The following is a 26,750-nucleotide window of genomic DNA, read 5'->3' as shown; positions in this document are numbered from 1 at the left end:
ACGTTAATGTTAGCTAGCCTTTTTTTTTAAATTATATTATTTTTTACATCAACTAACCAAGGCTCTTGTGAGTTAGTTTTCTTTTTTTCCTTTGGAAAAAAATAAAATAAATAAAACAAGATCTAAAGGAAACAACAGTTCAAACAGCCTGTGAACCAGGCGTTGAGATACAGAGAAACGTTCCTTGCTCTTCAGGGGAAAGGGTGTGTAGACTACTGATCAATTATATACGAGGGTGACGTCACAAAGGAGCAGCAGTAGTATGGTGTTACAGAGGTTCTACAAGTTTAAAGTGTTCTGTAATAACATTTTCCAGTTCTCCCATATGAATCTGTAAGCACTTCTAGGTTCCTTGATTCACATTAACCCAGTTCTATGCCAGCACATTCCCTCCCCATCACTCTGGCCTGTAGCTGTACTGTCCTGCTTTGGGGGATACTGCCAGCTGAGAGATGGTCCTGGGTAGCCTATCAACTCTTAATACAGGATCCTCTCCTGGGTTTCTGTGTACTGTCCCCTGAACAACCAAATACTTAGTGTACAGCTTCTAGCACAGTGGCCCGATGGTCTCTGAGCTTGTAGACTACTGGTGTGTGTACTACATTTCACGCATTATATATATATATATATATATTTTTTTTTTATTATTATTTTTTTAAAGGATGAAAAGCTTATCAAATCATGTATTTCTCTGCTTGTATAATGCATTATGTGAGGGGGTCATATCCATGTACTGTAAATTCAGGTGGACAAAAAAAAGACTACTAAGGAAAACATATTTCTATAAATAAAGTAAGTTGAAAATTCTGATGTTCTTTTCTCCCACCCCATGATTTGCTTATTCACAACTTCACAAGCCTCATTTATCCCGTGAAAAAGTTCTGCGGAACAAGGGAAGTGGATTTCAAACCACCCAGCGCAGTTCAGACGGTCATCTACCCACGAGAATTTTTCAGCCAGTGATTAACCATATGGTCATCTGCAAACCACCCCTCCACACCCCCCTCCCCCTCTCCCCCTCTCCCAGCACCTCTCATCTCCCAGGGATCCCTATCTCAGAGTGTCTGTCTGCTCTTGCTCCATCTCCTGGCCCTCTGGCTCTTGCTGGCCCACCGCGCTCTGCTGTGGATCTCCAGGGGTCCCAGCCTCCTCCACGGCCTCATGGGCTGGATGCTGCGGGGCCTCGGAGACCGACACTTCGGGGGCAGGGTTCTGCAGGCCCTCCCTCTCCAGCTCTTCCCCCTGACACACTGAGCTAGTCTCACTGAGCGCGTCCAAGCCAACCAGAGAGCGCCGGAACATCTTCTGACCTACAAGAGAGAGAAAATACACACACACAGGCCATATGTTTAGTAATATTTAAATCGTTTGCTTTAACTCAGTCGCACAATATGAAATTTCATACACCTCTCATTTTAAAACAATGTAATTCAGATCACAGGGAATATATTCTCCACTCCACACGCTCTTCAGCATCCCCATCCCTGGATCTGAAGATTATTGATCTGCACTGATGGTTACTCTTACCTGGGAGCCGCTGCTTGCTGTGAGAGGACGTGGGGGTGGACGGTGGTGTGCCCTGGACCACCTGAGCCTTCATGGAGTAGGTGGGCTCTGTGGAGTCTAGGGAGCCTGGTGGGGACACAGAGAGGTCAGTCACGGGAGGAGGCAATGTGGCTGAACACTGGCAGGGTTAGGCAGCCCATCACTTGCAGATGAGTCATAAAACATTCAACACCTTGACAAGACTGCATTTTTGCCTGGTACGAGATTATGATTTCCAACTTGATTTTACAGATGGAGGCAATACTTGTAAGACAAGCTGTTAGGTTGTTAATTTCTGGTACATCTTGTCCAAGTTGAAGCAGAGAAGCGAAGGGCTCCAGTTGGATATTTAAGCATTACTGGATTGATTATAAGGGATATCTAGGGCAATGCCTACAGAACAAGACTCGTTTTAACAAGGCAGGACAGCAACACTCCCACTGTGTGGTGCGAGTCTCTCCATGGGTACCATACCTGCTGCCAGGTTGAAGGTGCGGCCCTTGACAGAGCTCTGGACGGGGGAAAACCAGTTGAGGACGGAGCCCACAACGGGGATCTGGCGCAGCACTCCCTGGAGAGGAGGAACAGCAGGAGATGTGTTAAACCCCACATTCACAATGACTGGAGAGTGTGGGGAAAGATTTACAGACTTTCTACAATATGCCTACATTCAATTGTATCTCTAGTAAGATCCCTTCATAACATGACTAAAATAGCATAATGGATAATCTGAGCATACTTCAGATTTCATGTGTGTGTGAACGAATAACCCAGGATTTCAAGCCCCAAACTCACCTCTTCCAACAGCTTCTCTTCATTGGCCTTCTGAAGCTGCAACTCTGCCTCAATGATCCCCTTCCTCACCACTTCAGTCATATTCTCTAGCAGCTGGGGAGAAAGAAAAAAAGACAGAAGGTTGACCAGGTGAGGAGGTCAGTCCATCTATACGACAGACAGAATCTGGACCTGCAGCCTGTTCCAATGTCCCAGAGCACCCACTCCACAGATCTCTCTCAAGCCGGGCGCTCTGCTGAGGGTGAATGGATATCTATCCCGATCCCTCACCTTGGAGTTCTCCTCGATCTCTCGGCCCATGGCGCCGACGGTCTCCACCAGCTCCACCACGTCCAAGTCCTCTGTCGCAATGCCGACGTAAATGCAGTTCTTCTCTGGGCCAAACTCTGGGCCTGGGAAGCAAAGGAGTAAGAGGTTCTGCTTGAAACTCTCAATGGTGAGTCTAGGAACTGCTGCTCAGCGACAGAGGCAGGGAGCAGCTACTTCATAATTTAAAGAAAGTGGAGGACCCTGGGCTCCCCTACAGGCTACAGATGGAAGACACTTGGACAGACAGATGCCCACCTGTGGAGAAGCTCAGGTCAGAGTCCAGCTCCTTGAGTTTCCTCAGCAGCGCACTATTGATGTTCTCTTCTTCCACCTCCCTCTTACTGACATCGGGTTCCTCGCTGCTGGACTTATACCTGTGACCCAATGATTAATAAGGGTGTAAACACAGGGGTCACTCTCCAGCCATCATGGACACAAGCCTTCAGGTGTTCTAGCTCCTACCCATGACCCCCTTCATCAGATCATTTTGTTCTGATCTCAGAATCGACAAATTAACTACAAAAATAATCATAGGGTGGAAGCTTGTAAAGGTACGAACTACAGAAACTCTATTCACAGGTTTCATGATTTTCCCTTCTACAATATTCTGCTCTAATGAGAAGATTAGTGGATATTAGGTCTTGCAGTCTGCTTCCATTCTCCTCATCCCCACCACACCCTCCTTCTTTCTATCTCCCCCCTCCTCACCTCTCCCCTTCCTTCCCCCTCTCCCTTACTTCCTGTACCTGACAGCCCCCAGGCCGGGCCAGCTTAGGTCCTCAATGTAGATGAGCGTGGGGGTACGGTACACCTCCTCCTGGAAGTCCTGGCGCAGTTTCAGGGTGCTGCTCAGCAGGGGCACCTTCTCCTGCAGCCGGTCCACCAGTATGTCCACGTCCTCCTCCCGGGTGCCGAGCACTGCCACCCAACACATGCCCGTCAGGCCCCCCGACAGCAAGGCATAGCACAGTACTGCACAGTCCTGCCTCCAGCCTGGGTGACAGCTGGGCCTTTCAACAGCCCTCTCTCTCCTCAACCCTCTCCAGACTAAAACACCCACGCTGGGTCCAAATAAGGCTCCATGTTTTATGATACTGTACCATCAGCACGTCATTCACCAAGACTTATTGCAGCCTGTCCCCTGTCAATCATTCTCGTACAGTATTTTTTACAGCTGGCAGAGTACCAGCTCAGAGTTCTTGCAAACGTATCCAGACCCTCTCACAGTTTGCACATGTTGTTGCTTTACAGCTTTACAGTCATGACACTTTGAAGTTTCACAAGTAAAGGAAAGACAAATAATCTGAAGATAAAAAAATTGTGAAATGACTCTGCAAGTCTGTTTTTTTGGTGTGATGTGTGCCAGTGTCCTGGCGTGTGTCCTTACCCGCGGCAGTCATGAGTGGGTTGAACCTCACGCAGCTGCCCTCGTCCTCCAGCTCCACCACGTCCACCCCGCTGGCTGGCACCAGCTGTGCCAGTCTCTCACCAAGCTGTGGGCACAGGGCACAGTTTAGTTATGTTTCTGCCTATTTAAGACTTTATGCGGTGTAGAAGAACAACCAACCAGTTAAGTGTCTATTGTAGTAACTAGCTTCTGGAAGTCTGAGGCGTGGAGGAGGAGGACAGTCATACAGGAGTGGTGTCAAGAACAAGGGTAGTCTTACCCATCTGTTGAGGGCGTCCTGCACCTCCCTCTCTCCACTGAGGGGGGCCTCCAATGAGCCACCGCTGGATGCTGGAGGGGAAAAATGTGGAGAGGAGGGGAGGTAGATCAGTATCTCTCACACCTTTAAATTACCATATTCTTCCTAAGCCAGCTCTTCCTAACTTGTATAACACTCCAATGAGTTACAGCAGGTCAGGAATTAAAGATTCACAGGGAGATACCTGTATTGGTAGACATTGATAATACTAATAATGACAATATTAATAAGTTGTAATTGCATCCACTCATCCATCTATGTTCCAGAACTGCTTCAGTAATATTCATGTCTCCCTCAAAAACCTCAACAATGCAGAGTTCTCGGCGGGCTGCAATCCCCCCTCAACTCACCTCCGCTGGTTCCCTCCTGGGAGAACCGGAACACCACCACCGGAGAGTTCAGCTCATCCTCCACCTGACAGATGGAGGGACAGACAGGACAGGTCAGCAGACACACACTGACACGATCTCAAACCCCCAGCCAGTCCTGAATGGACTGTATGCCAGTGCTACAGTGATTTTTCAAGTTGTCCCTTCGATACGCTGAGCAACCACAGCACACACTCAAAGATGACTATCTTAGCTGTACAGACTTCACTAGGAGAATCAATATTGCTGGATTGCTATGGTTTACCAGAATATCTGACCTACTGATGCCCAAACCTAGTTCAGGAAGAAAGTACCATCTGCATAATTAAACTTCAGAGCATCTCTCTTGCATAAAATTATGCAGACTACAACGGTAACTGAAAATGGCCTATATCAGTATGAAAGCATTATAAAAAAACAAAAAAGGCATTATATATTTAATATTTAAGATATAAATACTATTACACCAAGTACAACTGATTTATTTTTCCATAAAAAATACTATCTATACAGTATTTCCTCTATACAGTGTTCCTCGTCGATGTTGAATCTTGAAGTTTGTTAACACCAACCCAGGAAGTCCCCCGAATTACCATGCATTCCAATGGTTACAAAACAAACTTAATGGACCGACAACCTGCGCACTCTCCATTTCATGCAGTAAGTACACTTTCGTAGAACTCGGTCTGTTTTGTTTGAGAGTCATTCCACATTACATACAGACAGGTTGTGATGTGAATCCACCTCTCAACCGACTTGGATATTGTGACCTAATAATCCTGCAATCTTTTATTAATTTCTCTGTTATGTGTCCTACTGCATGACTAACGCACTGGAGAGCTCTGCAGAACATGATATGATCAGAGAAAGCACAGCCACACGGAGTGAGCTATGGAGCTGACCACGGGCGAGCACAGCACTGGGCCATGAACACTGACCACAGCATTCAGGAGAACAGGAGTGCAACGTCACTGATGAGTGCAGGGGTGAAACACACTCTGAAACACAAGAGCTTCAGCTAGGCGTGACCAAGTCTCCTTCCCCTTCAAAACTGAGGAGAAGTCATGCCACTGAATGCTAAATCACACAGCCATTTCAGACATCTTCAATGAGCCAGCTTAACCAAGACCTGGGTTAATCAGACACATGTTAGATACGCCACTTGGCATGTTCAACAGGCTCACAGTAATCCCAGGAAATGGTTGCATATCCTTCAACAGTATTTATCTGCTCTCTTAGGTTTTGTATGGGAACTACATTGATCTCAGTCCTCAGTTACATTGTTCCCAATTAAGAGTTGCTCTATAAAGGCTTATCTAAGATACTTTCTATGCTCAAAATGGTTTGCCACACTCCAAGACCGCAGCACACTATAGACATGAGAAGCCACACCCGAGGAAGGGTCGAAGCTCTCATTTCCACTAACGAGTCAATCACACGATTGAGGATCTCGGACAGGTCTGCGCTGCTACTGCAGACCTGGGAAGATTTGGTTTGGCTGTGGCAGAGCTCTTGTGAATCTGAGCTTTGGGATTTTGGAAGGAATGACAGGCACTCAGGAGGACGAGGCACCTCACAATGCAGCCTGTGCTATTAGGCCACCTGAGCGTTTGAGAAGTATGGAGATTACAGACTTCATATTTCCACTGTGTCACACCAATTGGTTCACCAGCAGGAATGGTGTGGAGTGCCACAGTGAAAGATCCCAGCACTATGGATAGGTGAAAGATGTTGCCTGGGCCTAGGACTAATCCAGCTCCTTTTACCTGCACTGGACCTGTGTGAGGTGTGCTATTGCTTCTCCACAGCAGGAACAAGCGCCAGCACTGTCACACAACCCAGGCCCCTGTGGATTCAGCCACAGTCCTCTCACAACCAGTGCCTTGGAATGTGGAAGGAGTGAAGGAATGAGAAGCAAGGGAAGGACAGGGGGTGAGATCAGGCAGACAGTGGATCCCACCTACAATGGACAGAATCAGAGAGCCCAGGATGTCCCTCAGAGAGCCCGCCGAGATGGGGGGCACGCGGGACCTCGACACCAGACCCTGAAACCAAGGCACCTGCTCTCACTACTGGTTACACACTCAAGTTAGAAGACGGGTTAATATAGCTGCATTCACTTTTAAGCTTTTAATTGATCTGGTTTTTATTTTGTTTATGGTTTTACCATGCTTAGAGCCTCGAGGAGAGACATCTGCCTGTCAAGGTCATCCTGATGAAAACAGAAGCTTGTTTCACATTCACACCTCACAGGACGGGCACAGACTGGCCTCAGCAGACCCTACAAGGCTCAACACTTCCAGCTATGTGTGGGTCGTTGCAGGAGACTTGTCCGGGAGTAATTAGCACACTGCAGTCACACGCTTATCCACACACATGCAGCACTCATGCATGTATGTCAGTGCTAACAGTCATGTCTCTCACACTGGCAAAAGCCAGAGCATCAGGTATCACAGCACAGAGCACAACGTTGACTTTGGAACTGGAACAGGACAAGGGTGTACTAGCAAGGACTTTGCAGCCCATACTTAGGGGGTACAAACATCACTCAGATTGCAGTGCAGCTAAAAGTGATTCACACATCTCTGTTCTTTATGGCTTAAACCTTCCCTATTGGAGGCTCTCCATGTAAAATTGCAGATGAAGAATATTAGCAGTCAGGGTTGCATTAAACATTTTTTTAAATGCTTACCTCAGTCATCCTTATCAAGAAAATTAATTAATGAAATACAACAAAGTAAAAAATAAATAAACATAAATAAATTCAGTCTGCAATGCGATCACGTACCGAGGTCTTTATAGAAGCCAGGTTCTTCAGATGGTCCAGCAGTCTCTGACTCTGTAATGACACAATACAGTTTAAGATTAGAGTAATGTGACCTGTCTGCCTCTATTGCCAGAGACTGAAATGTAAAGGTGGAATGCTCACCAGCTGGGAGGCGTGCTTGATCCTCTCCACTATCCCATCATGCCCCAAGTATTGCAGGGACAGCCAGAGCGGCAGGGCACGGAGCTTTTCCACTGGCTGGCTGGAAGTCAGGCCTGCTGCCAGGGACTGCGGGGAACAGTGCCATCAAGAGGCAGGAGGGTGAATTAACCCCACCACAACTCCACACAATCTCAACATAAATGTGAAGGAGCAACTACTATGACTCAACTGATAAACATGTTAAAGCAAAAATTATTAAGAACATACCTTTAAGTGATAAGGTATTCATTATCATCCATGCACAGATTAATGGCTTTGAATTCAATGCAAAAATAAGCAAATGGATAAATGATTAAATAAATACATGGATGTGTAAGCCACCGATTTACATACAGAGAGTGAGGAACATAGTACTTACCAAGGCAGGATCTTCGTGTCGATACAGAGTGACAGCGGGCACAGCAGGCAGGCCAAGCCATGGACCCAGTGTCAGGGTCATGCTGTCACACTTGGTGGCTGCCTACAAGGGGGTGTAAGGAGATCGGAGCTGACAGATGGCATTTATAAAGCCAGAAACACATCTCCATGTGATGGAGAATCTGTGTGTTTTAGACAATGGGACAGGATGGTGATACTTACCATCACAGAGGATGTGACATAGCCCAGTGCCAGGGTCGCCAGGTTGACTCTGAAACAAACAAGTCAGTGGCATTGGCTCAACGAGGGGAAAAGACATCAACAACGATTCCAAACTGGTTTTCACAAAGGGTCCGTCAAAGGGATTATAAGGGTCTAATTTCTATCTTTCCCTCCAGTTGGATTTGAAGATGAAGGGTGTACGGCACAGAATATAAACTGGGTAAACAGGGGAATGTTAGAAACCAGCACCAAAAGGCATTTAGGCAATAACATGGCTTGGATTGGTACAGTGGATAAACACTATTTTAATTAAAATATATTTATTTAAGATGTACACAATGGTGGCCCATCATCGGTCTGTTCTGAACCTGTACTGTGATACGAAGGGCATATTAAAGGTAAATCAGACATCAAGATAATTCTTTTTACTAGCTTGATATTCATCCATCAATTTACTTCATGGGGAAAGGTCCTTTGGTCTCTCTCTATTTTGAAAAAAATATTTGAACTGCACATGAGAATTATTACATCTTATGATCCAGTTGTCTGATAAATAAATAAAAAAACATATCTAACCTCTCTCACATATCTATCCTTACATTCTCTACTACTGGTTTCATACTCAAGACCAACTGCTGTGATAACCTATGAGACATTATGCAGTAGAAATGGATGCTGCTGGCATTTAGCATTTCACTTGGGTGTCTCTGGACAGGGTCAGTCTGCAGGGAGTGGGGGTGTAGACAGGCCTACCCTTCCACATGCAGCCACATGCTGTACTGTGCACACAGCTCCTTGAGGCGGCCCAGCTTGTCTGTGTGCCCGGCACCTGGTGTTCCTGGGGAGAGGCAAACAGCAGCAGGATTAGTGCCACAGTATGGTTTGGAGAAGGCCTGCCTTGCCCAGACATTGAGCTTGATAGATACCGATATAGAAACACTCACCGGCATTCGCTATCAACAGCAAAGGGAGCTTTCCGGAGTCGACATCATCTTTAATCAGTCTGTCCAGAAGAGCCACGTCCTGCACAGATAAAACACAGCCGCAGACACAGTCAAGTCAAGTGCTGACAAAGACTCTTATCTCTGTCTGAGCGGCACACTAAGGCAATGTACATGTACACTCCCGATGTGAATCTAACCAAAATGAATGAGATTACGAGCACAGGAGAAAATGATGAAAAGAAAAAAACAATAGCAAAACAACCAAAAACAAAACAATATGGAATTAATTATTAAATAGGGCAGCAGGGTGGAGTCAGGGCTCTGGACTCTGGAGCGGAGGGGTATGGGTTCAATCCCAGGTGGGGGACACTGCTGCTGTACCCTTCAGCAAGATACTGTTCCTAGATTGCTCCAGTTAAAAACCCATCTGTATAAATTGGTAATTGCATGTAAAAATCTGATATATTATAAGCCTTCCTGGATAAGCGCATCTGTTAAGAAATGTAATAATAACAAACAAACAAGAAGTAAATCCTACCATCTGGTGCTGGGATCCAAACATGGTGTTGCAGGGCACTGAGCACAGGCTGGACAGAGGCAGACCCAGCTGGGGAGAGAGACACTCGGTCAAAAGGACGTCGATATCCCGCACACCAGAGCTCACACAACTCAATACTCGGGGTTGTACCTGTATCTCTGGCTTCTAGCTCTGTTGTACACCATCAATATTGAACGCACATCAATACCCTACACAAAATTACTCTTTCAACTCTCCAGATCGAAGTCCTATAGACACTTTCATGTGTCCTAGCAGCCTTCTCAGCCAGTATCCTATAGGTGCACACAGACAATTTACTGTATTGCTGCTACAGTGAACAGATACCTAAAAAGATCATAGAAGTATTAAGCAGGGTGTCAGCTACCCATACAAAAGTACATTAAAAAACAGCAAATGGAAGATATTCAATGACAGGAGTAATTAAAAAAATAAAATAAATACATGTTTTGTTTATTACACAGATGAATCAATTGATTTTCATAAAGTAATTGCCTGAGAGAGCTTTACAAGTGCAATGCACACTTGATATGTAAGTTGATTAACATAAACATATATACACAGTGACACAAACTAGGATGTGAGCAGGGAAATCCTGAGTAAGGCGGGTTAAACCACTCGGATCACTCTCGACACTGTTGAGACAAACACACACCCCAAGGTCCAGGAGCGGTAACGCCTCTCAGACTGAAACACTGTCTCTTGTGCATCTGTTTGCGTGCCTGTTCTACACTCAACATTTTTGCTCCAGGAGGACCTACATGTTAATCTGGTTTGCGGGGCTGGTATGCACAAACCTGAAACACAACATTTTAACAAGCTGTATCATAAACAATAGTGCACCACCACTATGACTGAAAATTAATGGACATGCCCTATACAGAGCAACAAAGAGCACATTAAATTATCTGTAGCTATGGGAACACTAAGTAATTAAAATTGCCCACACAGAGCGGATCCCACTATCCATCTCTAACCACACAATCCACAGCTGTGCATATAGAAGTATCGAGTGCTAGTCGGGGACAGAGGCGTATCTGATTTCTGGACACTTTAATTTCTGTGAAGTGCATCTGAAGACAGCAAAAGGCAGAGCGCTTTGCAAACAGGTCAATTCATGCAATTCTTCACCACATTGCTTGGGAATGCTTTAATTGCCATATAAAAACATAAAAAATCTAAAAATCTGTTTGCCAAAGCTTTATGGTTGACAGAGGTACTTTGCATATTTCTTTGAAGTAAGTTCCATGTAATGGCGCCTTTGTAATTTGTATTGTGTTATACTGTATTTTGTTGTACTTTACTGTACTATACTTTGATTATAATGTATTTGCATAGGAACAGAGGCGTGTATCATTCCAAGGGACTGGGACAGTACCTGGTTGCAGAGGTGTTGTCCCAGTCCCTGCCTGCAGGCTGCACTCTGGTAGATGATTGGCTGTTTGCTGTTCAGGACAGTGAAGCCCTCGGTCGAGTAGTCCTCATAGCGTGAGTGGATGACCAGACGGCACACTTTGAGCAGCCCCTCCCGGTCATCCTCGTGGTAATAGGCTGAGCCACTCTCATACCTGGCAAACATGACAAGACAAACCTTTAAAAACACACACATGTAACGCCAGACCAAAATATCCTCTGCCACAAGCTCAATTTGCCAAGTTATACAAACAAATAAATGAATGTGAATGCAGACAACTTGAAAGGGGGTTAATAACCCAGACTTTTGGAGCAATAGCGTCCATCAATCCATGCTTTGAAACACTGGTCACAGACACATCTAGGCCCAATAGCACATTAGTCTGCCTACAATATGGCCATTCCTTTGCAAGTACAAACAAGGTCAGTTAGGATAATCCGGCTGGGCGGAAGAGAATGCGACTATGGCAATGGCTTAAAGAGTCCAACCAGCTTCACACTGCACCCTGGATGCAGTCCAGAGCTGCCATACAGACCTGAAGAGGCGGCAGAGCCAGAGGGTGGTGTCCGACAGGATGCGTGTGGTCAGTTTCCTCAGCCGCTCCCTGTCCAGCACCGAGATGTAGGCCGCCAGGCTGTGTCCCAGCAAGGCCATGTGCCCTTGCTCCCCCACGTTCTGCATCCTGCTGGAGAACAACACGGCACCAACAGGGTCACAGCACTGAGGAGCCCAGCGAGTGGAGGGGGCGGACACAGGCACAGGAGTAGACCAGTGCGGGGGCAGAGAAGTCACAGGGGAGCTGAGCGACGGGGCGGTTCAGTAGCTTAGTTATTGGATATTATAATGCATTTTTCGCTATGGAACTTGAAACAAAGCCATGTGACTGGCTGAGTAAGTTTCCAAATGTCAATTGGGACAGACATGACATGACACACTCCACTGGCCCACCAACTTTACAGCTTTGAGAAGCCATGTTGTTAAGTTAAAGTTACCGGTAACTTTGATTATCTTCCTCCTCGTCCCCATGCATCAGGTTCTGAACCAGCTGGAGGATGCTGGCCATGTCCTGCCCACTGCAGACACACAGAGAAGGAGAAAGCATTAATCTTGATACACAAAAGGAAGAAAATATATTTGTTACCGAAAAAAGGTATGTTAAATGACATGCAAATGCAAAGTATGCAAGTTATTTGATTTTGTTACATGAAATAGATTTATTTACTTTGTTTTTAATAAAACGTCTATATTCAAGAATTAACAAGGAGGGGAGATCTATCAGCTGTCAGGTGCAATGCCACCAAAGGACATTCGTTGAGTGCCAGATAAAAACATGTCACTTGTGGGTCTTCTCTCTGCACAATGTCAGTGTTATTTCTGCACAGTCTTGGTAGCGATGGAATGCTGCCTCCTTACCTTCCCTGAAGAGGCCCTGGGATGTCCTTCCGCCCATATCTCCTTTTGTCTTTGTCCTCTTCCGCTTCCCTGCAGCAAGACAGAAAACAAGGAAAAGGGATATCAACACTGGAGGGAAAAAGTCTCATTCCAGCCAGAGCAGGTAAAAGTCACATCTCACAGTGCACCATTCCACACCAAGTTGGGGGCAATGACATTGTCCTTGAGGTCTACTTGCATAAGAAAATGAATCATTAAGTTACTTTAACATATTCCAACACTGAATCAAGCAAGGGAGGGAGGAATACACAAGTATAAAATCACACAAGGGCTGAGCAGAAGAAAACTGAGCACCTTTGACCATCCTCCAAAATCTTCATGGCCTCATTGAGATTCTTTCCCATCTCCGCGAGCGTGGGGTCAACCACCATCTGGACAAAGCAGAGAAATACAGGTCAGCTTAAGCAGAAAGGACACATCTTGTTTCACTAAAGACACTACTGTAAAGCAAAACAAAGTTCTGCTTATTATCCAAACTTAAAAAAATTACAAAAGTTGAATATACAGTGCCTATAGAAAGTCTACCTCCCTTTCAAATTGTCAACTATTGTTGCCTTATAACTTGTAATTAAAATATAGTATTATTATTTATTTTATCTTCACATCCTACCCAACAACTTCCAAGTAAATAAAAAACATGCAGGTTCATTCTGCTGGTAGTGCATTTGAAAGCAAAGAGCAACAAGGAGGTTTCAAAATAGCTCAGGGATAAACAAGGGGATACATTTGTATTCCTATCAAAGGCCTTGAATATTCCATGGAGCACCATCAAGATGATTATTAAGAAGTGGAAGGTGTATGGCACCATCGAGACCCTGCCAAGATGAGGTCATCCCTCCAAACGGGATGACTGAGCAAGAAGGAGACTGATACCAAGAGGCTACCGAGAAGCCAACAACAACATTGCAAGAGCTACAGGCTTTTATAGTTAAGACTGGTCAAAGTGTGCCATTATCCAACAAAGTCCACCTTAACTCCTGTTTGAAGTATGCAACACTCAGGAGATTCTGTAGCCATGTGGCAAACAGTTTGTTTATGTACAAACTCAACACAGTGCATCATCTAAAGAACACCATCCCTACTGTGAAGCATGGTGCTGGCAGAATCATGTTATAGGGATGTTTCTCATCGGCAGGGCACTTTTCAGGATAATGGGAAAATGAATGGAGCAAAGTACAGAAAAATCCTTGAAGAGAACCTGCTGCACTCTGCAAGAAAGCTGAAACTGGGATGGAAATTCACCTTTCAGCATGACAATGATGCGAAGCACACAGCCAGAGCTACACTACACTAAATATCCTTGAGTGGCTCAGCCCAACCTAAATTCAATGGGAAATGTATGACGTGACTTGAAGATTGGTGTCCATTAACGCTCCCCAAGGAACTTGACACAGCTTGAACAGTTTTTTACAGAACAATGGTGAAATATTGCCAAATCTAGGTGTGCAAAGACCTATCCCAACAGACTGCTTTAACTCTGGCAAATGGTGCAGCCACCACGTATTAACACACAAGGGTGGAGACTTAACCAATTATGATATTTAAGTTTTGTATTTTTAATATATAGGCCTATTTATTTTCACAATAGTGTTTTTCCCCCATAACAGTGTGGAGTATGGTGTGTAGATAAATGGGGAAAAAATCCTCATTTAAATGCATAAAACTCTGAGGCACTGACACAACAAAATGTGAAAAAGTTCAAGGGGATGTAGACTTTCTATAGGCACTGTAGTACCAGACATTTGTATTCTTTTGTATCATTTTCTCAAACTGATTATGAATTATTTAATGTATCCATGCAGTGTCAATCATATTATATTTGTCAAGGGGGTAATATTCTTTTACTGTGGCTGCACTTCCCAGTGGAAATTAAGCACAAATTGACTATTATGAAGAAACAGAGTTTACTTAAGGAAATGAGATTGCCAAGCATGTGATATTGACCCAGAGTCTCACATCCCCACTCCAGTGTCGCTTTCCTGCCGGGTTCATGGCATGTTTTCTGCTTTGTAAACACCCAGAGTGCCCTTGGTGGGGGGGAAACACGAGATTAATAAACAAAACGCTCACACCAGACTCAAGTGTAGACTTACGTCCCTCGGATATATTCAGCCAAATATAAATATGCAAAGCGATTTTACAGGACAGGCAGCATGTCCTCTCTGGCAATGCCCGTTGCACTTGCACTCTAATGAGCCTCCCTCTCGTTCCGGTACAGTGAGGAAAGAGGTGCCGTGTCGACCTTTGATCCAGCCCAGCCGGAACAAGCTGTGCTAAGGTGCGTTGTTGACACAGAGCCACTGTGTGCAAATCACCTGCTTTGTACTGGAGCTTTCCACAACAATACCCCATCCTGCCACACTCTAATGTGGTCCCCACAAAGGCGGATCAAAAGGTTGATGCAGTTTAAACTTCAACAAAGGTCAATCTAATTACCTCCCAGCTTCAAGCCTGCAGAGTGACATGCAGCATCAGGAACAATAACCAGGCTCCTTTCCTTTGTGAAACGTATTGCAAAGATTAGATACTAAACTGAGGCCTTCTGTAAGCCTGGGAGCAGAAAATTGTGTCTCTCTGAATCAGTAGACCATTCACAGGATAAAACAATCAACATTCAAAGGACAATCTGTGAACCTATAGTAATAATATTATTATGATGATAATGATGGTTAAATGATGATGATCTTTAAAAAAAAAAAAAAAAAAAATTAGGCTAGTTTTTAAAATTTGGACCTCACATGTTTAACTGGATCACTGCTTCTTCAACAATTAAAGAGGATTCAATAATAAAGCAGCAAATAAAGTCCTGGAAATTAGTGGAAAGGAAAAGGCTAGTTTTCCTAACCTAGGCCTCAACCCTAAGCAAGTGTGTATCAGTAAGCAAATGACTGAAAGGTCTGATATAAGCAAGGTTTCTATCTGAATCTTCATCAAAGACACAGGACAAGGTAAATGTCTAACCTGTAAGTCCCCCTGGATAAATAAAATAGATAAATAGATAAGAAGAAGTAAATATGGTTCTGGTGTGCATAGTAATTTAAGTCTATGGTCTCACCCCTCAAAATTGTGAGGCCAGAGGATAAAGAAACACTGCTAAAATGTGAATAAGGGAGCAATCCCAAATACATGTAGAATTTGATTATAGAGATTACAATGCCATTTCTACCTATTGGTGAAAAAGCAGCACCTGGGGGTTTGGCAGTCACACAGCCTGCATCTCGTGGCCAGTGCTGGTATCCGGAACAGCACTGTCTGCTATTCAGTGATGTAATTTCCCCCGAGATTTTTGGAAAGCGCTCTGAATTTCACCTATAAAATCAGCTGAAGAACCATACCTTACTTTCTGGAATAGAAAAAACAAAAACCTGACTAACAGGAGTGTATAGTAACTGGTTAATAGAGCTCAGCAGAGCACTGTAATCACCAGAAAGGATTTGGAGTATGGGTGCAACAAACCTGAAATACAAGTATTACATGGAACAAAAATGCACAATTGTTTTTGATTTCAAATACTAGGGCAGTGGTTGTTTCAGCTGGCAGATGTCCCTGTTGCAAGAGAAACAAGCTCCTGTATGATACAATATCACCTTCTTATAAAACTCTTACTACATCCAGACAAAAATTAGGACCCCACCTCTAATATGAACAAGTGTGGTATGGTTTGAAAAGGGGGCACTGCATGACAACAACAGGCAGATCAGTTAACCTGTATAGTTCAGTGCCCATTTAGAGACAGTCCCCTCAGAGAAGCGCTTGTAAAACCACATGATTCATGGCCGAGCACGCAAATAAAGCCCAGTCTTGGCATACACGGATTACAGCACGCAGCTATTTAACCGGGACGTAAAGGATACAACGCAGACTGATCAAAGTGTGGATTTGAATCCTAGTTAACCCAGGTCGCGTCCGTGTAGGTCTGCGCTGCTCCACCAATGGGATCGGTGGGATTGTGCAGATCTGCGCTACAACAACGCCACTTCAGTGCTAGTGCCATTTAAAGCGCACAGCTGGACACATCTTTACGCACACGGCTTGTCATAATAAAAACATATGTGCGCACCATTCTTAAGAAAAGAAAGCGCTTAAGACAAGTATGCCTATCGTTTCATGTCTGTCTGTCTCTTTTTGCACGTCCAGCGCTCTCCTGTTTCTGACACCTCACCCCAGCCCAGCTCACCCTGCTCTACAGTCAGCGATTTTTTAATTTTTTCATTTACCAACGCAGGACTATAAAAACGTATTGTGAAGCCACACATTTTATTTGTATCTCATTGCATTGATTGAACCACCGATGTAAGATCACAATCCTAATATCCACGTACATAGACGATGCACAACAACACGCTTTATTATCGCTAATGTAACGATAAGGAAACGTCCTGCATCTAGTTCCGTGTCAGCTGAGAAAGCGAAGTCCTGTAATCACATTACCTGGTGAACAGGCTTCTCCATTAGCGACGGGAGGCAGGGGCAGGTCGACGGCCCCGGCTGGATGCCCTCTGTTTGGGGGGTGCTGTGATATCTGGATGGTATGTATCCCCCCGATTCGCTAATATGACTCCTCTGCGCTCCACCAGCGGTGTCCGTTTACTTCCTGGAAAGTGGCTCCGCTTTCCACGCTGGCAGCGCTGACGTCACGACGCGCACCGTGGGCAGCGCGCAGAGAGAGAGAGAGAGAGAGAGAGAGAGAGAGAGAGAGAGAGAGAGAGAGAGAGAGAGAGAGAGAGGTACCCCAGCTCCGCTTTCTCCACATTCAAGCTGATTTTCTTGTTGTTGTAAATATATTGCTTTACACCTTTTCTGTCCAATGTCCTGCTTCTTACTGCCGGTAATGTCCACCTCAGGACCAATACATACTCATTACATGTGAAGACACCGAATAGGACAGAATAGAAAATACACTAATTAACATAGAAGGCAATTCATATATCCCATATGTAAGACTCATACATATGCACAATGTTATAGTTATTTACTATACGGCGAGAAGCAGAAGTCACTCTACTGCTGCATATTTGTGCAGTTAAATAAATATGATACCTTATTTTAATTCTCATATTTTCCTAATTGTGTTTTTCTGTTGATACAGCTTGACATGTAGTTGAAAATAATTAATTTTATTTTACTGTATGAAGAAATGTATAGGCCAACCACTGTATAGTGGCTTTGCTTCACCCTGTATATATGTGATATTAAATATATATCTTATACATGGGGTGTCAAACAGGTGATCATTTTCAGTCTCATATAATATTGCAATAAATAATAATGCATTATCTGCTTTCATTATATTTTCTTAATGCTTTTTCTTCTTATAACTTATTACATCCCGGTTTTAATATTGCGTTTTTTATTAACTCGGTCGTTAAAATTGTAATTCGTCCTATTTGTTGTTGGTTCACACCACTTACACGACAACTACAAGGCTCTATAAAAATGACTCGGGGGATGAAGTTATTGAACAATCCTCAGGAGATTATGTACAGGCGATCAGGATCAGGAAGGAATAACTTCATTAAGTAAATGGACAGAATTAGTCAGGTGGGCAATCCTCTGTATAACCCACTGCCCAGAGCATTAGTTCTGTATTGGGATCAACAGTTAAATGCTAGGCTTCTATAATTGCATGTTAAATGTATTTTTAAATGGTCTTTTACAATATATGATCTATGCAAATACAATAAATATAAATGCTATACTACAAGGCTACTTAAATTGCATTTGTGTTGCAATGTGATGGTATACGTTTGTCACGTTGCATGTTGATGAAGAGAGTTTCGACACTCTTTTGGTGTAGTTTTCTGGCTAGTTTATAATTAAACCAGATTTTTTCCATTGCCCCGACACTGGGCTACAGTCACTGGTTCAGCAGAGGGGGCTGGCAGGTGCTTTTTCATTCTAATGCACTTTATTAAAGCTAGGGATGGAGATGCAACTGTCGGAGTCTGCCTGTGCATCTACTGTCAGACATCGGATTGATTGAATTCTTTTAAGATACTCATTTATCAAAATGCCAGCGGAACGACGGCTGTGCGGGTCCCCTTTGAAGCAGAACGAACAGTATTACGGGGAAATCGGATCCGTCTCCGGCTTAATCCAAGAGATTCCAGCAGATTCTCGGGTTCGATGGAATGTGTTTTTCCAAATGCATTTTAAATGACTACTGCGATTTTTCTCATTCCATCTGCTATAGCAAAAGACAGCATTTCCTTGGCTTTCTAAACGAGCAGGGCTTTTCCGCGGCTGCCTGTTGTGCGCGACGGCGCGCGACCGGCTGGACTGGAACCGCGCGCGCAGAAAGTGCCGCTCGTGGCGTTCGGTTTCCACGGCAACTTCAACTGCGTGTGGATGCGCGCGCTGGAGCGGCGTTTTCCCGGGAGATCCGCCGGCGCCGTGACGCGCAAACTGCAGCTGGACCAGACCGCCGCCACCAGCGTCTTCTGCACAGGGAGAGGAGCTCAGCTCGCTCGGACCCTGGGCTCTGGTGGGATACAGGTAGTGTTTCCACTCAGGGGTCAGATGCCGCATCATGGGGTCCTGACGCCTGGGATTCCTGCCACGACTAGCGTAGGGGCTCTACCTTCTTTACCATGTTCGTACTTTGCTTTCTCTGTCACAGAGATAGATGGGGAAATGTACTTCAGTGTCATGATATATTCTCTATGTTAGTTGCTTTATAATATGTTGATACATTGTACGGCAATCGCATGATGTTGTGCTCTATATTTATTGTACATCATTCTGAACTCTCTCTGTATATAACTAAATATTGCATATCTCAGATCATGTCCCACGTACAAGACTTTCAAACGACTGAATTGAAGCAGAACATATTCAAGTTGGTTTGGAAATATCAAACATACATTTCATTTCCATTTTAAACCATTAATGGAGTACAAGGTCAGACTGCTTTAACTCCTGCTTTCTCTTCCTGACCTCTGTCATGTTTCAGGAAGACAAGGACAATAGACAACCAGGTGGAAAGACAAACAAACACAGCAAAAGCCAGTCCACCTAGTAATACTCGACATGAATCTTGATGAAGGGCATCTGCAAAATAAGAATAAGGATAAGAATAACCATTTATTAGCTTAACATCTCAGATTGCTGGTAGTACATTACTGTATAATACTAAAATCTGTCATAAATGCCAGTAGAGGGCGCCACTGTACAGCCAGTGTAAAATAGTTCAGTTAGGGAAATGTCACTGACGGGTGAACTTTTGACCTGAATATAAAATGATTAAAAGATGAATATGCCCACATGTTTAGCACCAATTAATCATTATGTACTGGTAACAAATCTTATGAAAGTTTACCTCAGTAAATGTGCACAGTAGTACCATGTAGGCTATATTCCAGGCATTCACTTTGCTTCTCCATGGCTTTTTCCATAGTTTGCCATGGTTTATTCCATGCTTTATCTCACCTGTGTGCTTTATGTGTGCACTGTCATTTTTGAAAAGGGTATATTGGGAATGCCGTTCAAGCTATCTTAGGGCTGTATTCCTGTACTGCAGACATGTAGGCAACAAAAGATAGCAAAATAAAACACTCTTTGTGCCAATACAGAGTGGTGACATATCCTGTCACCCATGGATGGTGACCGCCAGTGACATATTTATCTTTGTGATGTAGGGATGAGTTTTCTTGAGGGCAAGGAGGACATCCTGCAAGACTGGAGGGAGAAATTCCTGAACACCTACAAGGTATGACTGGAGCACGTGAGGAAAAGTCATGGTTTTATAATTCAGTCCAATCTCCCCTCTATAATTCTCTCACACATATCCACATGTTAACCCACACATTGAGACCCTTTTTCCTATTCTATTTATATTTCCTTTACATTTTTAAATTATTTTATTTACAGAACTGTAATGGGGATGTAAAGTGAAACTGACTGTATACGTTTTTGGTTTTCAGACTGGACTCATGTACTGGCCGTTTGTTCAGGTACCTAAGTTTCTAAAATGCTTTCTGTCCATATTTTGCTGTATTTGTTATGTTCACTAGTGTTTGAAATGTACATTATAATGAAATATTCTATCCTCTACATAATTAAGTGCACAAACATGTAACTACAAGTAGAAATGCTGCCACTGTTACAGTGTTGAGAGTTATGCTGAGGTAGCTGATGTGCCTGCTAATTTTGAACAATATCAGAGCTGGTGTGAGAGGTTGGTGGACTATGAATGAAAGAGTGCACCTGTTCTAAAAACTGTATGAGTATCAAATTGAGTCATAATAATGCTTTATTCTCCAATTGGTCTCTAATTTAGTTGTATTTGTTTAGATCAGTAGTTTTAATTTGAAAATTTGGAAAATGTAATTGGGAAAACAAAAAAGACAAAATGAGTATCAAATGGATACTGCCCCTTGCATATTATACAAATTACTCCACAGACTGTGTAAGTCATCTGGTATTCACTCCCCAAGGTATAATATAAAAATTACATTAACCGTGCTTCTGTTTCATGCAGGGGGGAAGCACTATACAGTACTAGTAGACTTGTGGTCATTGTGGTCTGTTCTAAGGTGTGCTTTACATGACTTACTTTTCAATTCAAGTACCTCAGGCATTGCAGTTCTCATGTGTTTGGATTCCTATAGGTTGTAAACAGGCCCTTTATCATCAGAAAACACTATGGATTATGTGCCATAAAAAATTACTTCACAAACAATCAAGAAAGGGGGGAGAATCCATGTCTCTCCCCCCACCAGCCAGAGCAGAAGAGACACCAAAGATTCAAATGAACATGAGAATGACTAACAACGCTTCTCTGTCCAGGAACCAAGACACCCTGCTATGATATTAGTGCACAAGAGGTATCTTTCTCACATGAAGGCACAACTACATTTTAAAACCTTAAGAAAAACAACCGCTTGTTTCATGGCTTCGGCTTGGTTGACTCTGGGGCACACAGGCGACGTTCATTCCTGCTTGTCATCCTTCATCCTGGCGGCGTCCTCTCTCGGTGACATCAGCCACACCAGGGCGGCGCTGTCTGTCCCATCCCCACTGTGGCGAGAGAAGCAGAGGAAGGTAGCCCACAGGAAGGCACAGCACCCGGTGAAGGTGGTGCGCAGGTACAGCGGGACCAACAATAAGTTTAGCAACTGGGGAGAGAGAGAGAGACGCCGACAGAGAGAGCTTTCAGACCACAGGGCTTGGAAAGGAGCCTCTATTATTTACTTGGGGTTTCTCTGTCTAGGTGCCATAATATGGTCATAGCATTCATAGCATTCTCTTCTTTTAGAGTTTAGTTTCCTGGAGCCTGCCACAGAAAAACACTAGCCATCAAGTGCAGGGGATCCATATGCTCTTGAGAACATAGGGGAGTGATGTCATAGTGACACATACATACACATGATCAGCATAACTAAACTCTGTCCCTTAAGTGAAATGTTTATTTTTCCATACTGAAGTAGGTCCTATATTCTGATAACCATAATGTATACATAGCATGATATAATATATATATATATATATTACATACACACACATATACATATATATTTATATATATATATATACACACATATACATATATATATATATATATATATATATACATACACACACATATACATATATATTTATATATATATATATATACACACATATACATATATATTTATATATATATATATATATATATATATACATACACACACATATACATATATATTTATATATATATATATATATACACACATATACATATATATTTATATATATATATATATATATATATATATATATATATACACATATACACTCACCTAAAGGATTATTAGGAACACCTGTTCAATTTCTCATTAATGCAATTATCTAACCAACCAATCACATGGCAGTTGCTTCAATGCATTTAGGGGTGTGGTCCTGGTCAAGACGATCTCCTGAACTCCAAACTGAATGTCTGAATGGGAAAGAAAGGTGATTTAAGCAATTTTGAGCGTGACATGGTTGTTGGTGCCAGACGGGCCGGTCTGAGTATTTCACAATCTGCTCAGTTACTGGGATTTTCACGCACAACCATTTCTAGGGTTTACAAAGAATGGTGTGAAAAGGGAAAAACATCCAGTATGCGGCAGTCCTGTGGGCGAAAATGCCTTGTTGATGCTAGAGGTCAGAGGAGAATGGGCCGACTGATTCAAGCTGATAGAAGAGCAACTTTGACTGAAATAACCACTCGTTACAACCAAGGTATGCAGCAAAGCATTTGTGAAGCCACAACACGTACAACCTTGAGGCGGATGGGCTACAACAGCAGAAGACCCCACCGGGTACCACTCATCTCCACTACAAATAGGAAAAAGAGGCTACAATTTGCACAAGCTCACCAAAATTGGACAGTTGAAGACTGGAAAAATGTTGCCTGGTCTGATGAGTCTCGATTTCTGTTGAGACATTCAGATGGTAGAGTCAGAACTTGGCGTAAACAGAATGAGAACATGGATCCATCATGCCATCATGCCACTGTGCAGGCTGGTGGTGGTGGTGTAATGGTGTGGGGGATGTTTTCTTGGCACACTTTAGGCCCCTTAGTGCCAATTGGGCATCGTTTAAATGCCACGGCCTACCTGAGCATTGTTTCTGACCATGTCCAACCCTTTATGACCACCATGTACCCATCCTCTGATGGCTACTTCCAGCAGGATAATGCACCATGTCACAAAGGTCGAATCATTTCAAATTGGTTTCTTGAACATGACAATGAGTTCACTGTACTAAACTGGCCCCCACAGTCACCAGATCTCAACCCAATAGAGCATCTTTGGGATGTGGTGGAACGGGAGCTTCGTGCCCTGGATGTGCATCCCACAAATCTCCATCAACTGCAAGATGCTATCCTATCAATATGGGCCAACATTTCTAAAGAATGCTTTCAGCACCTTGTTGAATCAATGCCACGTAGAATTAAGGCAGTTCTGAAGGCGAAAGGGGGTCAAACACAGTATTAGTATGGTGTTCCTAATAATCCTTTAGGTGAGTGTATATATATATATATATATATATATATATATATATATAAATAAACTGTATATATTATTTTTAAAGAGGAACAAATATTTTTTATTATAAGTCAGTACAAAAACAAATGCCATTTTAATGACTGTTTATCTATCTCAAGCTCTGCCTGTGACACCCTCAGCTGAGTTAATGAGGTCTGTGAATTATCTGTTTATTCCATAATTTGCTTTAATTTGTTTATTTGGCACATCTTATGGTTCTGCTAAATTCCACGATTGAAAGGACACTTCACATGCAAAGTCTGTGCCTTTCTCATTACAGATGATTATAGGTATAGGTGATTGTAATTTTTATATTATACCTTGGGGAGTGAATACCAGATGACTTACACAGTCTGTGGAGTAATTCGTATAATATGCAAGGGGCAGTATCCATTTGATACTCATTTTGTCTTTTTTGTTTTCCCAATTACATTTTCCAAATTTTCCAATTAAAACTACTGATCTAAACAAATACAACTAAATTAGAGACCAATTGGAGAATAAAGCATTATTATGACTCAATTTGATACTCATACAGTTTTTAGAACAGGTGCACTCTTTCATTCATAGTCCACCAACCTCTCACACCAGCTCTGATATTGTTCAAAATTAGCAGGCACATCAGCTACCTACTGAGCCTTTTGACCTCTGACCTCCAGCAGCCATTATTCCAATAGAATAGGGTAGACTTAGTACATTTCTCCTTAATGATATTTATAAATAATTTTCTATAGGTACTGAATTTGATTATGTGTCTCTAAATGTCTTATAAATGTTTTGTGTGTAATGATTTATACAGTGTTGGCGTTAATGAGGAAGAATATGAAGACACAGCTGGAGAAATTGGGACAACATGAATCACGTCAGATGGGCTCAGGTTTACCAGCAGAAGGATGTTACATACTCTTGTGCTAAGGTTTTTTATGATATTATAATTGTATTATATATTATAAGTATACAGTATGTTCATATCAGGTGCAAATTTGCAGAATGTCAACCATTGGTATGTAATTCACTCCACTATACTAACTGTAATTCTGAATTAATTGAATTGTATTTGTGTGTTATATATGTAAAAGCAAGAAAGGCACAGCACAAACTGGATTGTTAGTCTTCCTCATTTGAATAGGCTGTTGTTTAATCGGCCCAGTATTAAGGTTTAAAAGTAAGTATCAATCTGTGCGGACAATAATCCTCTTAATCCTAATTATTTTAGGACTGTGCGTAATTGGGATCATTGTTCAACATACAACTAAAAATAGAGCAGCAGAGTAGACAGATTATTGAGGAAGGTGAAGCTTAGCTGCACTGAGTTGGTATAAATGTAGTATAAAGTATGAAGACAAATGACCAAGTCAATGGCACCTGGAAAAGTGCAAGATTTGCAAAGTGTAAGCAAACAAAAAGCTGTACTGTTTGCAGAAAAAAAAAATCTGTTACAACAATTTTTTCTATTAGTAACTCATTGGAAAATAAAGTTAGGCTTACTTTGGCTTCACATATCAAATCTGTACTTCACGGTTTAATTTATTGTTAGAAGCCACTTTATAATATTTATTCATCAAAACCCGACAGGGTACAACTTTGTCATTTGCTTTTTGATTTGGTGCTTTGTTTGAATATTCTTGAAGTTAATAAAAGTCTAGTGGTAGCTAACCAGTGACTGACAGTATATAAAAATATATGTGTTTTTATTTGTATTGTTTTAAGATGACCAGTTTGGGGGGTTGGAAATAAGTACATACTTTCACAATCTGTATTTAAATGTGATTTTTTACTTTGTAATTGAATTTGAAGCAACATATCATTCCCTAACACTGATGCATTAGCCTCAGATTTGTGTATTTTTGTTTATGGAAATGTAATGAAATGTAGGCACGTATGGAAACTCAAAGCCCAAGGAAAACTGAGACTAATTAGTTTTGATTTAAATTCTCTAAATTGTTGCTGTTTAATTGCTGTTTAATTCCCCATTTGATGTATGTTTCACCTCTTGGGGCTGTGATACTAAAACCGCTGTTGAACTGAAACGCACAAATCCCCTACCACAGTTGTACTACCTAAATAATAGGCATACATTACATTTTCATTGTGAACTACAGTCTTTAGCTCTGAGAACCCATTGGACATATATCCTGAAGGTAGTGGGAATGAAGAATGTCTGGTTCAATAAAATAAAGACGCCTTTTACCTCTTTACCTTTTACATATCCCTTTTATTTTTGTATTTTTTTCCCCAAACTACATAAGAGTTTGCCTGTTTTACAGCAATACAAAAAAAACTGTTTAATTTATTTATGTATGTATGCATTCATGTATGTATTGGCCTGACAGCTTTATCCCACTCAGGATAAGACTAAATAATAAATATACAAGGAACTGTAAATGTAAATAGAACTGTAAATAGTTAATGCAATTGGTACACAGTAATTCAGTACTAAAATGTATGATAGAACGCCTGCTGTGAGTGAAGGGAATACAGCTAATACCTAAACTGAACAAAGTGCACACAATGCTAATCTGAAGCCTTAATTTCACAGTAAGGTAGAAGGGGTTAGTGTTTGGTCACTTGCCTACTGCTTTTTCAGTTTTTACGCAGACAGCTCAGTGTGTCTGGCTCCAGGACTGAGTATATTACAAACTTAAATCATTGGGCATCAGTAGGCAGGGTCGCAGACATCGGCTCCTCACAGCAGTCAGTAACTTCACAGACCTCAGGCACTGCAGAGGGAAGCATCTGTTGTTGTTTGTCTTTTCACTTCTGATAATTTATGTGGAGTTTTTAACTTTCTTTTTTTTAAACTGAGCCTTTAAGGGGGAAACACAAACACACACACACATACATATAGAGGATTATCCTTCAATGCTAAATAGTTCACTTGATACATTTAGGCTTATTTTAGTATCATTTAAAAATCTGCATAAAAAAAAATGTTGTACCTTGCAAAACAATGTACAGATAGCCTATACAATTTCCAGTAATGGCACTAAGACTCTTCTTGGTCACATACATCTAGAATATTGTATAATGGTTTTGTATTATTATTATTATTATAAATAATAATAATTTTGGACAAAT

The 26,750-nt window shown here is 42.4% G+C and overlaps 2 protein-coding genes across 5 annotated transcripts; one reads left to right on the top strand and one right to left on the bottom strand.

Annotated features, from left to right (window-relative positions):
- Positions 1-1,006: 1,006 nt before the first annotated feature.
- Positions 1,007-17,272, bottom strand: pdxdc1 (pyridoxal-dependent decarboxylase domain containing 1). 4 transcript variants are annotated; one of them, XM_066689331.1, is made up of 24 exons: positions 17,089-17,272; positions 12,952-13,028; positions 12,619-12,687; positions 12,198-12,278; positions 11,741-11,890; positions 11,170-11,359; positions 9,774-9,842; positions 9,236-9,314; positions 9,045-9,129; positions 8,292-8,340; positions 8,071-8,172; positions 7,653-7,778; positions 7,512-7,562; positions 6,891-6,935; positions 4,706-4,769; positions 4,317-4,387; positions 4,037-4,142; positions 3,387-3,567; positions 2,905-3,023; positions 2,611-2,732; positions 2,341-2,433; positions 2,020-2,116; positions 1,528-1,632; positions 1,007-1,310 (listed from the first exon to the last, which is right to left on the bottom strand). In XM_066689331.1, the coding sequence occupies exons 1-24, from the start codon at positions 17,107-17,109 to the stop codon at positions 1,051-1,053; spliced, it is 2,412 nt and encodes an 803-aa protein (XP_066545428.1). In that variant the 5' UTR covers positions 17,110-17,272; the 3' UTR covers positions 1,007-1,050. The 4 variants fall into 4 exon arrangements, with proteins under 4 accessions (XP_066545428.1, XP_066545429.1, XP_066545430.1 ...); XM_066689332.1 differs by having other exon boundaries at positions 3,396-3,567; XM_066689333.1 differs by lacking the exon at positions 6,891-6,935.
- Positions 17,273-18,580: 1,308 nt separating this feature from the next.
- On the top strand, positions 18,581-25,870 carry mpv17l (MPV17 mitochondrial membrane protein like). The gene is given in 6 exon segments (XM_066689913.1): positions 18,581-18,619; positions 18,851-18,952; positions 18,955-19,099; positions 20,289-20,365; positions 20,580-20,609; positions 24,472-25,870. Coding segments are annotated over 6 exon segments (405 nt in total). The 3' UTR covers positions 24,484-25,870.
- Positions 25,871-26,750: the final 880 nt, after the last annotated feature.

The sequence above is a fragment of the Amia ocellicauda genome, chromosome 17 (genome assembly GCF_036373705.1).
Source record: "Amia ocellicauda isolate fAmiCal2 chromosome 17, fAmiCal2.hap1, whole genome shotgun sequence".
Taxonomy (NCBI): domain Eukaryota; kingdom Metazoa; phylum Chordata; class Actinopteri; order Amiiformes; family Amiidae; genus Amia; species Amia ocellicauda.
The sequence above is the reverse complement of the archived record's forward strand: the minus strand, read 5'-3'. Positions and strand labels throughout refer to the sequence as shown.